This window comes from Miscanthus floridulus, chromosome 16, assembly GCF_019320115.1.
Source record: "Miscanthus floridulus cultivar M001 chromosome 16, ASM1932011v1, whole genome shotgun sequence".
Taxonomy (NCBI): Eukaryota; Viridiplantae; Streptophyta; class Magnoliopsida; order Poales; family Poaceae; genus Miscanthus; species Miscanthus floridulus.
Window position 1 is genome coordinate 15,060,035 of NC_089595.1, and position 17,034 is coordinate 15,077,068.

General features: G+C 42.3%; 1 protein-coding gene across 1 annotated transcript; it reads left to right on the forward strand.

The window, feature by feature from the left end:
* Positions 1 to 10,787: 10,787 nt before the first annotated feature.
* On the forward strand, positions 10,788 to 13,629 carry LOC136514156 (uncharacterized). The gene is made up of 3 exons (XM_066508150.1): positions 10,788 to 11,365; positions 11,739 to 12,067; positions 12,748 to 13,629. The coding sequence occupies exons 1-3, from the start codon at positions 10,891 to 10,893 to the stop codon at positions 13,345 to 13,347; spliced, it is 1,404 nt and encodes a 467-aa protein (XP_066364247.1). The 5' UTR covers positions 10,788 to 10,890; the 3' UTR covers positions 13,348 to 13,629.
* Positions 13,630 to 17,034: the final 3,405 nt, after the last annotated feature.

A 17,034-nucleotide genomic window follows, 5' to 3' on the forward strand; every position in this document is an offset into this window, starting at 1 on the left:
CACAAGTCATACAATTTTTCTGCACGAAAGAGCCCTTCCTAATTAACTAATTCGTAGGAAGATACTGGACTTTTGGATCTGAAAAGATTTTTTTTGGTACAAGTGCCTTTTGTACTATTCAAATCTATGATCTATAGTGCCAGCTGCCCTACCACCACACTATATAGTCACTTCTAACCAAGTATAGGATTATACCCTTTTGTATTAACTTATACGTATGAATCTTATATTGAATATTTCAGTAAACAATGTTAAATGAAAAAAGTTTCCATCTCATTGATTGGGCATTAGGCATTACAACTTTGCTGTAGGATGTGTCTCGATCTGATGTCGCTTAAGTATTTGGAAACTCTGAATTTAAAAATACGAGATCAAAACGTATATTTGGATCATAAACAATTTCAAATGAAAACTCGATCATATATAAGTTTTATATCCCATAGACATTTACAATTCTGATTGACTTTACCTGATTTGATTTAGAAAGGGTTATGTTTTTTTTTTTGTTATGGGTGGTGCACTACCAACTGCCTTTATGGGTTGCTAGTGTTTCGGACCGTCCCTAGAAGTGCCTTATTTTTAGGAACAGTCTAACACCAATCGTCACTATAACTCTAAAAGTAGCATTTCTAGGGGTGATTCGTAACACACCCCTGAGAAAAAGAGGATATTTCTATGGGCAAGCGGTAACACCAGCCACCGAAATCGATTAGCAGAGAAGGTTCATCTCTAAACAATTTCTAAGGGCGGTGTTTGATCTGGCCATTCTTGAAACAAGAGAGTGGATGGTACTTTAAAATTATCTTTGTAGCGGTGTTTGTTAATGGATTCTATTGCTGTTGTTGTTTTGGCCTTTTGTTTTGCTTGTTTCCTTCTAATACCATGTATACAAGGCAGACCATCCTTTCGAGAAAAGGGTTTGCAGTTTTTAGAGCCGGCAATTGCAGATGACTCTCTCCTAGTAGGTCCTAGCTATCTTTGTCAGAGTAGTACAAACAACTGAGCAAGAGAGAGATCAGCGTGAGGGCCTTGTATTTCTTTGGTAAATTACCTAGGAGTTCAGGAGCCGGCCTGCATGTGCATACTTTTTAACAAGTCTTCCTAGCTACTGTCCTACTACATGATTATTGCTGCACAATCCTCTGTGATTCTTCAACTAAGTAGCTTTCAGTGGAGAATGAGGTAGCTTTCATATACTAACTACTACTCTGTGGGATCGGATTTGGATAGATGATGCTGTACTGAACTTCTATATATTCCACATTTCTTGGATGCTTTCGGCGACATTTTCCATCGGTAGTTTGCCATGTACTTTGGTCCGAAATTCACCTGGAATATGCTGAATGTGCCGACTGAGTCCGCCACTGTGGTAGAACCCGAAAATCCACATTTTTTCATCAGGATCACAAATGAGAGAATAAAACTTACATCATTATTCCATTTCTTACATAACTTTTTATGCAACATCAGAGTATAATATTTACTGTTGATAATAGCAAAATATGATCATGTTATCATAGTTATGAACCATTTAATTTAACAGCGGAATATAAACATGTGATCAGAGTTACAGCGGAAATAAATAGATATTCCTGACATGATGAAGCATTGATATTTAAACTATGACAACAGATTATAAAACTTCTATTTATAAAACATGTAGTGAGAGTTATGAATAAAGACTATGATCGCAGCGTAAAGAAATCCTCTCTGAGCCCACCAGGAGGAATCCACACACAAGGGTTAGCTCTAGCCTCCACCTGTTACCTGCAACAGGGGAAAAAGAAAACCCCGAGTACTCAAATGTACTCAGCAAGACTTATCCGACAGGAGAAAAGAAAAGACTCCAACAATATACAAGGCTATCTGACTTGAGGGTTTATTGCATCTGCAGGAGCATTACTAAACGTGCGTCCTTATATTCGATTTTATTAGCAGTCATCATTAATTCATTAACTAACCATTCTATGTAAGCACCTGTGCTACTTTTAAGCAGGTGGTAAGCAATCAGAATCATTTTACCCTTTTTCATCTTTCAGTTCTTACTACGTTGCTAGACTGTAAACAAGTCGTACCGGATCACCGGCGATTCATAAATCAATGTGCCCAGCTAGGTACCCCGAAACACGCCCCGCTTGTACCCCAGGCACAAGCAGGACCAACCCACCACTCTCCTGTCACGGGGTCCAGATCCCCGTCCAAACTTGGACTCCGAGCCCCCGCTCCTAAGTCCCGGACTCAGTGCGGTACTTAGACCTCCACCATCCACGCCTCCAATCAGTCGGTCCAGAAAGAGCCGGAACCCACGACAAGAGAGCAACAGGCCTTCCCTAAGCCCATACATAAGTATGTGTTCGGGATAATAAGTTTGTGACATGCCTAGAACCCAATGCAACGGTCGGTCCTTAACCGACACAGGCGGAACAAATGCAATCCGAGCCTCGCTCGAATGCCAAACCAAGTCCAGATCCAAAGTACCATTCCGCCTGGTCTCCAATTATCATTCATATATATTCCAGGTGATAATAATATAGTAACAACAATAATATATTTTCTATCTTTTGCGGGTGACAGACAATCACTCAACTTCTACCGGAGTTCTGTAGCATAGCAATCTACACGATCATGTTATACTAGTAAGACTTATATATATATATATATATATATATATATATATATATATATATATATATATATATATATATATATATATATATATATATATATATGCAAGTGGGTTTCATTCAACTCCTTAAAACTTAATGCACAAACATAATATAAAGTGCAGAAAAATAGGGGTTATGCACCAGGGCTTGTCTGGGTAAGATATATACTAAAAAGTTAGTATCTGCATCTTCAAATCATCCACCATCATCTGAATAGAAAGCCCATTGCATCATCTCCTAGAGAGAATTCCATTACACCATCTTTAGATTCTCAATCATCCTTCAATTGATCCGTTGATCCATTATCATACCTATATGATATGCATTGATGCAAATGATGCAACAGATAATTAACAAGGCAACAACAACTCTTAAAACAGAGTACATACTACGAACTAACAAGCTAGCTCTAATGACTAACGTACTAATCTACGCATCAATATCGTCGAGAAATGTGTCATTTCCCAACGAGTGTTTTAGTTATAAAATTCCAAGGTGTTTCTTTATTCTATTCTATCGATTTAATCTTTATTCGAAATAGGACATCATTATCTATCTAGCAATCTAATTATTCTGGAGCTACAAAAATTATAGTGAGCAGCTAATAATATTAGGAATTTACTGTTAAATTTTCAGAGTCAACACCATCACCATTTTCTCACAAAAATTCCTACGAGCTTAGGTCTTATTAAAACTAAGCAATTTAGATTAATTATGGCAACCCTAAAAACAACACCAACTAGATGAACCAATTACACTAATAGATAGATCATGATTTTAGGAACTCAACGAAATTTGTTCCATAATTTTTGGACTCCTAAACGATTTTATATTTAAATAACAAAATCAGCTCAGAATTTATTTTAGGAAATCTTCACTGATTCATTGGATAAAGAAAAGAGCACCGCGGCCCACTCGGCCCACGGCGAGCGTGGCCTCAGCGTGGCCCACGTCCGGTGAGCCGGCTCGGCCCGTAGGCGCAACGGCAGCAGACCGGCCCAGCGCGCGGCGGCAACAGGCGCGGGCGGCACAAGGCCAGCCTAGACGGGGCGCGCGGCCGGTGGCCCAGGCCGTGGCCCATGACTCGGCGAGCGCGGCCCAACGTGGGGGCAGGGCGCGAGCGGCCCAGCTAGCCGGCCCACGCGGCCAGGGTAAGGCGGCGGTGGTACATTTGCGAAGAGGCCCCTGAGTTATCCTCAAATTAACCTGCAGTACACACAACACTATTCATGAGAGTCAGACTTTTACATTGGGGACCCTAGAAAAATTTTATTCTTACCCCGCGGTCCCTCTCGTCCTCCACACAAGCAGAGCACGAGCAGGGGAACCGGTCGACAGCCGATTTCCGGCCGGGGAAGGCACGGAGGGGCGGGAAGCCCGCCGGCGAGGTGCACTGAAGCCCCCGCAGCCTCGTGCTGGCTGCGGCAAGACCAGAGTCGACTCCCGGCAGCTTGCCCGCGTGAGCCGAGGTGGCGGGCACGCCGGCTGCGGCGACGCCAGCCAGGCGGGCGGCGGCAACGGTGCTCCGGCGTGGGTGGCTGCGTAGCGGTGGTGCGTGTACGCGAGGAGGAGGGCGTGGGCCAAGGCGGTGGCGGCCATGGCCTGGCGATGGCCAAGGCGGCCAGGCGGCGTGCGCCGGCGGCGGGAACTGCAGCTGCGACACTGTGGGGCGCAGCGGGGCCGGGGAAAGAGCGCGGAAGGGGCGGCACTGGCAGGGGAAGGCGGTGACGATGGCTGTCGTGCTTGGGAGGGGCAGCGCTAAGGGGCGACGGTCCAGCGTGACCGTGGGGGCTCGCACGCTTGCGTGCTCGCGCGCACACGCGAAGGCGGGGCGACGGTGGGCGTAGCCATGGCGGGGACTTGCGTGAGGCAGTAGGGAGCAAGGAGCGCCAATGCTGTCCCAGAAGCACATCCAGGCATGGGCGCACACGACGGTGTGCGGCAGCAGCGCGGGGCCATGGGGGCAGGGCGACATAGGCAGCAACAAGCAGAGATAGACACAGAGAGGGAGAGAGATAGAAAGCAGGGCGAAGGCCGTACGCGGTAGCAGTAGCTCGAGTAGGTGAAACGAACGCCCGAGAGCGAGCGAGGCGAGGTAGTTGAGGTGATCGGCCGAGATCGTTCGCTACAGTTGCTGGTTCACGAACAGAGCGCCAATGACACGTCCCCAACACGTTCTAGCGAAGTTCGGTTAATTTTTGCGTGAGCATCGTAACTCTAACGTAACCACGACCTGCACCGCGTCCTAGTATACACCTAATTGCAACCGATCGTGCGAAAACATAGATGTAGTGCTTAACCATTTCGTTGGAAATCAAATGCCAAAATGGCATTGTCTATTAACGTTTCGTACTCAAAAGAATTCAAGGTTCCAGTTAGAACTAATACTCCAAGCATTTTGGTTGAATTTTTAAACGGTCTAAACTTTACCAAACTTTACCAACAACCATTTCACGACATAGTCCACCTTTTATACCAAATAATAGAATCAAAACAACAGGGCGTTATTTAATTACTTTGCATTTTATAATTCGCCAAAAAGTGTACTCTCAACACAACTTCGAATTTTTGCCGATTCACCGAAAAGGGCAAATTTTAATTTTCAATTCGATTTTTAAGCCATCAGAAATACCATGAAACAACATCTATTCACCAAATCAACGGTTGTATTTTCATATACTAAACTTGCACTTCAAATTTTATTTAAGTACCAACTACAAGTTATATTTATTCTTGTTTATAAAAAAATATTTTTCGTGCCAAACGATTGAATCTACCCGTCTATTTCCTTGTCGGGATTTTCATTAGTACCTTAATGCGAGTTTTAACTCTAACACCCGAGAAACCTGCCTTGATAAATTCTCTTAGGCCTTAATCTAGGTGCTAGGCGAGCTCGTAACACCAGAGATGTTACCGCCACTCTCCAGGCAGGCATGCATCCACTGCAAATAGGTAGGAGACAATCTGAAACACTTGATGAAGCTGGCAACAGGATGTTTGGAGGCTAGCCAGTCTTGGGATATATATAGTTGAGCGTGACCATAGATCATATCCTTTTCAAAGTACAACCAACGCCAACTAACAAAGATAGACTACATCAACGTGAGCAACAAGTTACTTGGGAGCTAAGTTGGTTCTTTCACAATTATATTATACTTATTATAGGACCTATTTGGATCCACCAACTAAAATTTAGCTGGCTAAATTTAGCTGCAAGAGATCCAAACGGTCCAGCTAAAAGACCAGCTAAAGTTTAGCTGTGTCTATTAGCTGGAGGATCAAGCACGAACTTTTAGTTGGCTAAAGTTTAGCTTTGAAGTTTTAGCTAGCTAAACTTTAGTTGGGTGGATCCAAATATACCCATAATAGTACTTCATAAGTAGTTGTTGTAAGTAGCTTTTGCCGAGATCTCCTTTTTGGAGTTGTGAGGCACATACATACGTAGAGTACAAGTTGGGTAACGTATCGACGTATCCGAGGTTGTAGTAATTTACAGCTATGTGCTAATGCGCAGCCCCGACTGATGCAGATGTTTTGATAAACTTTCATTTTTGTATCTAAAAAGAGGAATCTGAAAGCAATCGGCAACTTTATTTATTATTCAAAAAATATGTCATAGCTAGAAATCCACAGTTTGAGAAAGATATTTATATTATGCGGTCATTTGGAAGGATAAAAGACAATAGTTAAGAGCTCCCCGTGCATGTCCCTTTCCTTTTCTCTTGATAAGGAAAGGAAAGGAAAGGAACTCTGATGATGTTAACAGGCCTGGTGGATTTTAGTTAAAGAGAGAAGAGACGGTGATGCATAGATACACACAAGCAGAAGCTGCTGCCGTGACGGCCTCTCTCTACGACCAGACGACTTGCATTGCCCTCTCCGGTTCAGTTGCTTGTCCTTGTGGAAGAGATGTTGGTGATTTGTATGTGATGGACCGGGTTGTATTCTGCAGGTTATATTAGCTACATAAGCCAAATTAAACCACCACCAAACTCATCCGTGATATAGAGATGAGATGAAAGGAACCAAAAGCAAAGCAAATGTGGCTTTCGTACGGAGGAGATGTAAGGGCCGTACGGACGTTGAAACATGATCAGTGTGGCCCTGTCCAATTTCATTTTTTTAATAATATAAAACGAATTGCTGGGAGTAGATTCTTGGTTAAGCAAATTATGAGGAGGCTTGCTTTGTTGCTTTCTCCTAGCGTAGCCTGAATCTCTGCAGAACATTTCGTTTACACATCGGTATGGCAGTTTGGCATTGAAAAATCCAAAGACAGCACGCAGAGGGATGAAAGAAGCATCAAAATAAATAAAGGTAGTAAAAGCTCATAATAGTTTATATACATGTTCATTCATCCAGAAGGGACCCAATCTGAAAGGTGTCCATGTAACATGCTGCAGGTAACTACTAGATGTCTCTACCTCTGAATGTCAATAGTTAATCTGAATCTGAAGGAAGTATTTGTCAGTTAATCTGAATCTGAAGGAAATAAAAGCATACCAAGAAAGGTGTCCATGTACCATGATGCAGGTAACTAGATGTCAGCTCCCTGAACCCCGCCAACACTGAAGCAGCGGCTCCGTCAGGCTCCCCCACCAGCTCGCCCTCCGGTCCACCTCTTCCCCGGCCCAGTAGACTCCGCCGGCCCAACCCGCTCTACAGCGGCCCACTCTGGAAGGTGTAATGAGAGTATATGTATCGGATGAGAGCGAGAGATGAAGTCACGAACTATTGTAACAGAATCCGAATTATAATTAAGAACTCTCTGCTCTTCTTCTTCCTCCCCAAGTATCCTCTCCTCACACTAGATCTCTCTCTGATTGTTAACTACTAATCTGAATCTGAAGGAAATAAAAGCTAGCAGTGGTACGATGTGTATACAATAACAATCATGGTAAAGCTAAAGCATGTATTGCAGCAGGTGATCTCTGATCATTGGCAAAATGGCAAGTGGTGGATCATGGTAAGTGCTAGAGTTTTTGACCAGATCTATCTTTTTCGTCTGCGTGTCTACCAAAAAAGATGGAGACAGCTGGATGGATGGATCTGCAGGAGGATCAGGACCGGTTGTTAATGAATTGATTATAGGGTGATTGAGAGAGAGATGGAGGGTCGATGTGTGTGGTGTGATGGGCAAACATAGAAATCCTGTGGCTGGATGCTGTCTCTCTCTGTACCTATGCTCCTTCCTGCTCCTTCACGTGACCTTCCATTCTCGACACCCGGCGACCGACGATAATCTCAGGTATTCAGGTGTTTTTATGGTATATACCGTGTTTCACGGCCCTCTCATATAGGGCACCTTAATTTGGTTTCAGGGAACTTTGTAGCACCCGATTTTAAGAACAAAACCAGATACACATCATATGTAAACCTAGGAAGTCAAATCTCACATATAACTACAAATAATGATAGTATCGAAAGACAATTCTCAATATATAACGTACTTAGTATAAAGGATGTAACCTTAGACAGCAAACAGAGGAAAGACAACTCCGATCTTCGGGTGAAGACTCCAATTCCACAGGGACAACTGACTGGTTGATCACAAGTCTAACTTCTCCAAACTCTAGAAATCTGGTACCCATCCAGGATTTTTATCCAAATATGTGAAAAGTAAAACAAGCGTAAGTACATGTCGTACTCAACAAATATAACATGGGGTTGACGAGGCTCAAAAGGCTTATACTGGTTTAACTGCGATTAGCTTTTAATGAATCATCTTTTAGCAATTGGGTGGCAACAAGTTTATTCACAAGCCCATATAAACACATGATCAGGTAATCATGAATAATGAATAGCATAAATAGGAATCATTAGTGAGTATCTTCATCATCCGTATCATTAGTGTTCATCATCTATTACATAAATGTTCTAAGGCCACTCGTGACCGTGAGCACGGCTGATATACCAGTTTTACACTCTGCAGAGGTTGTATACTTTCACTGTGAGTCGTGATTTACCCTTTCGTCCGAGGTGATCGGCCTCTTGATCCACTACCAAGGAAGGTCGGCAGGGTTCACTATGAAGCCTTTCAAAGGTTCGTCAAACAAGTTAGGGCCATTAGATTCACTCGGCAAACAGATATAGGAACCCCCTGTGAAATGGCATAATTCCATCACGGCTATACACATAAGAGTAGAGGTTGTCCTATACCCGATTCGGTAAGCCATTCTTACACTAATAAAGGTAACCACTAACAAGCTAGAAAAGGTCCTCATACTGAGCTAAAGCCAGAGCCATGTAGCCCTCACAGTTGTACTGTAAGTCCCGAATGATCACTTACAAATAAGTCCTTAGGAAGAGGAATCTAGAGCACCATAAAAATAGCCCAATGCTCGAGCCTCCTTGTTCCATGTTGCTAAAAACATATTTTAATGTTTATTGCATATACCATTAGTCAAGTTACAAGATCATGGTTGTAGTTGAGCACTAGCATCATACTACCCAATGTAATACCCCATAGGTATCAAGGCACAAAGTGCAAAGTACTAGGAAATCCTTAGTGGCAAAATGGCAAGTGGTGAGTCATGGTAAGTGCTCGAGTTTTCGACCTGATCTATCTTTTTCATCGTCGTGTCTACCAAAAAAGACGGAGACAACTGGATGGATGGATCTGCAACAGGATCAGAACCGGTTGTTAATGAATTGATTATAGGGTGATTGAGAGAGAGATGGATGGTCGATGTGTGTGGTGTGATGGGCAAACATAGAAATCCTGTGGCTGGATGCTGTCTCTCTCTGTACCTATGCTCCTTCCTGCTCCTTCATGTGACCTTCCATTCTACACAGTAACTGACACCCGACGACCGACGATAATCTCAGGTATTTAGGTGTCTTTATGGTATATACCGTGTTTCATGGCCATCTCATATAGGGCACCTTAATCTCAGGTATTCAGGTGTCTTCATGTCAGCACGAATAGAGATACTTACCAGCTGAAGGAGCACCCTCTCACTCACCTCTCACCTATCCACTCATCTGCAAAACACCCTCTCTCTCTCTCTCTCTCTCTCTCTCTCTCTCTCTCTCTCTCTCTCTCTCTCTACCTCTCAAGAACAAGGAAGAACCTTAGAACTAAAGAGAGAAAGGAATGGAGAGAAGATTGAAGGAGGAAAAGAGGAAGGAGAAGAGAAGCATCAGCACCTCCCCATGAATTCCATCAACCTCTTCAACATAGTCATGGTGAGCTCAAGAGAGTAGCTCCCATTTTGTGGATTTTCCCCAAAGTAGTTAATGTGTGGTTTTGATGGAGGCTGGAGATGATGGAAACTTGGATGGAAGAAGAGTTGGATCTTCAATCTTCTGGCTATGGAAGCTCTTGATCTTAGAGCCAAGGATCTCAATCTCAATCTCAAGGTTTATCTCTCATCTCATGAGTTTTGGTTTAATTCCTAAGGCTTGAGCCACACTTAGTGAAAATAGCTTATAACCCAGCCATAGTGAGCCTAGTAAGCCACCTAAACTACCATAGGAATGTTTGGCACATGCAAAGTAACAGGCAAAGTATAGGCACTACCATTTTCATTCCAGCTAGGCACAAAATTAATTGTTATCTCTACGTTGCTAACAGATGGAAACGAAAAATAAAGGCATGTACAAAAAATTTACCAAGAAACCTGAGCTTTATTATGCCAGCTATGGATGTGCCACCATGTGCCCAGGCCCCCTGAGCTTCATTATACCATTTTTTAACGAAATTCATTATGCTAGTTATGGATTGATTGGATATGATTTTTAAGGTAAAATAAATTTTCTATGAATTTTCTAAGATTAAACAAGATTTTAGGTTTTTTAATTGCGTTATTTTTCCATGTAAAAATATTTGAATAAACTTTTGAAAAAATTATTTTATTATTTTTGGATTTTTTTTTAAAATAATTACTTTCAACTTAGTCCGATGTACCACTTTAACGTGATGCCGTATCATCATCAAAAATCCACAAATTATAAAAATAAATGATTTTAAAAGTTGAAGAAAGTAAAAAAAAAAAGATTTTTAGTTTTTTAGAGAGAAAAATTGGATGATTGTGATAATTGAGGGAGTCCTAGAATAAATAAACTTGTTACCAAACGCTGGACTGGGCTGGGCTGGGCATCCATAGCGGATGACACATGTAATTTCTCTTGCTCGGCCATATATAACAAGGGGAAAGGAGAGCCCTAGCAACTCGATCACACCAAATCGGACCCGATAGGTTCCCCTTTACCTTGTGCGTTCATGGCGGACGGCGAGGCGGGATTAGGCTGTCTCTCCTCCGCGGCGTGTGATGACGACTGCGCAAGCTTTGCACGTCTCGGCCTCGATAAGGCGGGGACGGTTGGCGGTCTTACTGCCGCGGAGAGGAGGAGGAAGGAGAAGGAGAAGGCGCGCAAGGATGCGCGCTTGAAGAAGCTGCGTGGGCGGTGGCGGAAAGCCAACATTGCCGTCGAGGACCACCGCGAGCAAGGCGCTGGGAGCAGGGACGACGGGTGGGCAGATCTGGAACCTCTCTTCTTCGAAGAGGCAGCAACGGTGGCCGAGCACGGGAGGCGGATGCAGAGAGAACAGCAGGCGGCCCACAACAGGAAGCTGTGCAGAGCCCGCGAGGCCGCCTTGGATCGGATCCGCGAGTACGATCCGAAGACTGGGAGCACCTACTACTCCCGAGTTGAACACGTCGACGACATCGCCACATTCAACCACGACGAGGAGTGTAAGTAACTTCATTTTGTTACCCACCTTTTTAGATTTGACGATTCTACTAACTCCGTATTGTTTGCTGTTTGACATCCATGTAAGCTTATTTGATTGTTTAACTAATTGTCTATCTACACACTCCATCACTAAGCTATTCGAGTGCATGCTGAAAATTTGATTGTAATGTGCCTGCACAACCTTATTGATTGTATCTGCACAACCTCTTTTTTTCGTTTATTTGATTGTAGTCTTCATCTACTTACTGGGTCTTTGTTCATCTCGTCCACAAACAATGCATCTATGTTTCAGCAACTGTACACCTACTAGGTTTCATCCAAAACTGACATGCATCAATCTAAGTCTAAAGCTTTTCTTTTCTTGCACTGCAGCGCCACTTGGTCCAATGAGAGACACTGAGGCATTGATCTATGTACATGGCACTGTAGCTTCAGATGGTGAGAAGAAGTTCATTGCCAGTGACTCTGCAAATCTCCACTCCATCGATATAACCTCCTTCTCGGATGTTAATAGCAAGGATGGCAATATGCGGTTTGTTCCAGACCGCTCTGCAAACGTCTTCTCCGTAAAGATAGTCTCCTCTGATGTTGGCTTTCCGATCGAAGTCTATGGCACCGTAATTGCCAGAGATAACATCGATCTCAAGTGTGTTTATCTCTTCCGCCGAGATAGAGATCATTGCCAACTCATCTTGTCCAAGGTAAATCAGATGCTCGTCTATGCATATTGTGTGGGCTAACTTAAGATTGTATGACCTTGGGTGTCAAATAAGTTTTTGGTTGTTGTTGTGACCAAAGCACATACTGAGCTGTACTCAATGTCTATTGATCAGCAATGTAGCTGTCGTTATCAGTAAACACCTGCAATCCCCTAGGTGAATACTTCGTGGTGTGTGCTATTTTTCTCTTTTCAGATGGATTCGTATGGTTTCTAAAATTGAAAACGTTCATATAATTTATCAATCATTAGAACGTAAAAAATGTGAAGTTTATTATTTCTTTGTTGCATAAAGTGGAACTGTAGTTTTATGTTAGTAGCAATAGTGCTAGCTGAAGCAACTCCCTTTATGGAGTTAAGTATGGTAAATACACATGGATCCAATCGTTTGATAATTTGAGTGTGGTCTTAAAATGGGTATGAAAGAGAGTAAAACTGACGTTTGAGACCTATCCTTGGGAGTTCAGTATTCATGATTCTGTGATTTTTAGACCTATACTGATAAATACTTCTAGTAAGTGCTTGCACACTAATAGGATTGAATCTCTAAAGATTTCATCATGGTAGTAGCATGCTGTGTGGTTGGAATTTCTTGTACTTTTATTGCAGCAAAATATATTCAGACAAAGATACCACTGCCTTATCATCCGAACCATTTCGCAGGATGAATCATTGATTCTGACTGGCCCAAAACGAGGACTCGCGCTAAAATATTATTTGTATTTTGAGTTTGATTTGAAGATCAAGTGTGTTGGAAGGCAGAAGAACAAGCAACTAAGTAAAGGTTACATGGCATTGGATGGCTTAAATTATAGATCGTGGCAAGAAATGGAGGTTGAAAGGGAAACCCTGGACACTAAACTCAGTAAGGTGATGATTACATATGCAGTAGTCCAAAATGCAGTCGAGGCAACTTTTGCTATTGAAGTTCTGCAGGGAAGATTTTACGGAGAAATCACTGCTTGCACCACTGGTATCCGGGATAGCATTGTGCTTCATGATAGCAAAATGGCTGAAGCAATGACTAACAATGGAAAGGGAGTTATTCAACTGTTGCGAAACGTGGTAGCTGTCAGTATGAGGGAGAAGCTGATATTTACTATTGTTGCCCGGACTGGTGATGGTAAAACTAAAAGCACCACCATTAGATTTACTCCAGGAGTCATTGGTGGAGAAGAAAAAGAAATAACCTGTGGTTCCATTAAGATGTGTGTGAAGGTTACATGGTCGATAGTTTCACGTTGGTATTACCCTCATTGCTGATTATTATGATGGGGCTTGTTATGTTGGAACATCTACTAGGATTGAATGATCGTTTAAGTATTTTGTTAGGCTTTGTTACGTTGTAACCATGAAGTCTGCCTAGAATGAATAATCGTTGAATGCAAATATATGAACCTTATTATATTATGATGGTTGATTGTTTCAGCTTGAGATCGGTGATTTTGTGTGCCTACTCGGTGGTGATTGCATTCTGTTATACATTTCTCAGGTTTAAGTCGATTGTGTGAACACTCGAAGAAAACACTACCAAGTTCCAAAAAAAAGTACCCACATTCAGTAATTGAAGTGTAGGGCCTGAAAAATATACAACTGTTTTAGAACTTCTTCCATAATTTTAGAGAAATTTGTGTGCTTATGTTTTCCAGAATAAGTTAACTAGAGATGACCGAGCGAACAGACCTGGGAAAAGTTTTACATCAAAATCTAAGTTGGGAGGCCCATGATCAGGTTTATTACTAGTCAAAGGGAAGAAAATCGAAAGTGAGTCCTCCTTAATTTGCAGCAAACCTGAAAGCATTGCCCACCTATTGTCTGAAAGCAAACCTACCAAGCACTCGTTACACACATTTGGCTTTGAACCGGTACGTTCTTTCCGTCACTAATCCACGCTCTTCCCCACCGCCGGCCACGAGCTCCGCCGTGCTTGCCCGCAGGTGAGAGGCTGCGCCCGCCCACGCGACGCGAGCTCTGCACTCAGCCCACACCCCAAGCTCTGCGCCGACCGCGAGCTCCACCGACCGAGCACCGCATAGGAGCTCCTCGCCGGACGCCTACCTCCCCGCGATGCGCCCGCCCATGGCACACGAGGACGAAGAAACCCCGGCCGACCCTTTTTTCTTTTTTTTCCCCTGGCACGTGGACCCAGCTGTCAGTGAGATAGAGAGAAGCTCTAGAGATGTATCAAACACTTTGACGAATCTTTCAGATTCACTTTTTTTGAATGGTGGAGCTCCGCCAAACAAGCCTCATCTACAGCGGTAACCCTATATTAGGGTATACTTTTTATCTACGGGCTTATGCTTTTGGGTGTTTTTTTTCTAGGCTCAATTCTAGTAAGTCCTTTGCTTATGACATATAGGACCCTCAGTCACTAATATAACTTCTTTTTATTTATTTCGCCTCTCGCTTCACCATCTCACTTTCTCCTAGACTGCCTCTTAGGGTTTGCTACCATCGCCGCCTCGTCATCCTCGACCAGTCGACCTTGACCACAACCGCAAACCTCCTCGGCCAACCGACACTCCTCCCGCTCGCCTCAACGCCATAGAAAGAAGGCATAAGTTGCGTTGGGCGCTAGGATGACAGCAACTCGGCCTCAGCCTGTGAGGTACCGATCGCATCAGCCGAGCATATTTACCATTTGGTGTGATTTTAGAGAAAATGAGGACAACCTAGCGGCCCTAACTTGTTAGACGAACCTTTGGAAGGCTTCATAGTGTACCCTGTCTATTCACCTTGGAAGTGTTTTTGGAATTATAAACCCGGGCATATGGGTATCACGACTCACAGTGAAAGTGTACAACCTCTGCAGAGTGTAAAACTGTTATAACAGCTGTGCTCATGGTCACGAGCGGCCTTGGAACCCTTATGGAATAGATGATCACTATTAAGTAATTGTTTTTGCTATATATTACTCATGTTTACATTGACCATGTGTTTTACTTTGGGATTAAAACATCTTGTTGATACTCTTATGCTAAAATTATGATAACTAAAAGCTAAATGTTGTTAAACCTGTGTAGCCTTTGAGCTTCATGAACCCCATGTTACACTTGTTGAGTACGAGATGTACTTACGCTTGTTTATTTTTATTATTTGGATAAAAATCCCGGATGGGTAACAAATTGCAATGGTAATGACGACTTTCCTGAGAATTACTAGACTTGTGGTCAACCAGTTGACGTCCCTGTGCTATGGAGCTTCCGCGAGAGAGTTATCTTTATATTTCCGCTGTATTTATATGAAGACTATGTCATATTATTCGTGATGTAATAAACACTTGCGATGATACTATCTATAATTTGTCGGTTTATGTGTGTGACTGATCTCTGAGTGCACATAAGATTATGCATCCCATTTTATCCTTAAAATCGGATGTGACACGTATCAACATTTTATAACTGAATATAGACAGTGCTCTGCTTTCTTGTGCAACAAAAAAGTTCAGTTCTTATTTTACAGAGAAGTCAGGGTCACAAAGGGACCCATCCAACACCATGAAAGTATGACGAACCAAATCAGAGGTTAGCTTAGCTAATTGTTGTGTTCGCAGACAATTGAACAAGAAAAAGGAATACATGCCTTCTTGCATCTAAGTTCAGCTTCTGATGAACTGAAATGCTCACAAGTGCTGAAGGTGTGTTTCTCTGGCATACTATCTATTGGGCTTGCAAGGAATGGCGATTTGAAGGTCCAAATCTTACCACATAACCAGAATAATGGCATCCTTTTTGGCAACGGCAAGGATTTTGGTGATTTGAAGGTCCAAAAGTTCTAGATAATACTTGACGAAAATTAAATAATACGTCTCTACGGCCTTCGCAATTCACCACAGGCCACATGCCCATAACAACCAGTAAGCCACTGGCTGAACCAGTGCAAGTGCATTGGAGGATTGCTTTTTATTTTCTTCATATAAATATATTACAATACTTAATAGTTATAACATAGAAGGGAAATTACAGAGAATTAACAGAATAAACAAAGTCTAACTAAATGGCAGTATAGTATTTAAATGTGACTAATTACAATAACATGTTTGACGCCAGATTTTGGGAGATAATGCCAAATAGCCATTCAGATCCTAATTTTTAAGCTTGTTTCTCTAGTATATATCACCTGCTTATTGGTAGTTTCTTGCTCCCCTTGGCCATTAGATGAGCTGCAACAACAATAAAAGGGCTTTGTATATTCATAATGGAATGCACGGTAATAAGAGTACTGTCTCCCTTTGGTCAATTCTGAGCTTGTTTTTGCAGTATATCACCTGCTTATTGGTTTCTTGCTCGTCTTGGCTGTTAGATAAGCAAAAAGGATAAAGGCTTGTGTTAAACAGTTTTATGTATATTGGGCCTTAGGGCATAGCCCAGCCAGCTCTCTCTGTATAGGGTATGGCCAGGTTACTTCCTTGGACTGCAAGTCCAGGACTATGTAGATTGAGTTGTATTAGGCAAATATATTGGAGGTTGGATGTATTTCTATAAGACACCCCTATCCTTGCCTATATATTCCTGTACCTTGTATCTCAATAATCAATGTACAATTCCTTGCAATTACATCGCTTACAGCTTGTATATTCAGAATAAATACAACTAATAAGAGCACACAAAGAACAGAAGAAAAATGGGTAATCAACCTACATGAACTTTCTATCTGTTGATGATGATCAAAGCTATAAATGTTTGACAAATAAAAATCCCAATGAACTTATATTTTGGATTTGTACAATTTAGATTTTCCTAAAGAACAGAAGGATATCTCTCATGAGGTTTGTTCAAATACATGGTGCTAATAACGCTTTTCAGTAAATGTCAGGAGATTATCAAAGCTATGCCCATGCGGTGACGATGACAATCATCATAAATCAATTGAACTATTGGGTATGTAGTCTGTAAACTAAAGACAAAAGGCATATGGTAATATGGTCTATGCAAAAATGATGCATAC

What these genes read in the sequence shown, in the direction of transcription:
- LOC136514156 (XM_066508150.1), top strand. Translation starts at nt 10,891, where the DNA reads ATGGCGGACGGCGAGGCGGGATTAGGCTGTCTCTCCTCCGCGGCGTGT. An exon ending in ATTCAACCACGACGAGGAGT is followed by an intron (nt 11,366 to 11,738) that starts GTAAGTAACTTC and finishes CTTGCACTGCAG; the next exon opens with CGCCACTTGGTCCAATGAGA. An exon ending in GCCAACTCATCTTGTCCAAG is followed by an intron (nt 12,068 to 12,747) that starts GTAAATCAGATG and finishes ACCATTTCGCAG; the next exon opens with GATGAATCATTGATTCTGAC.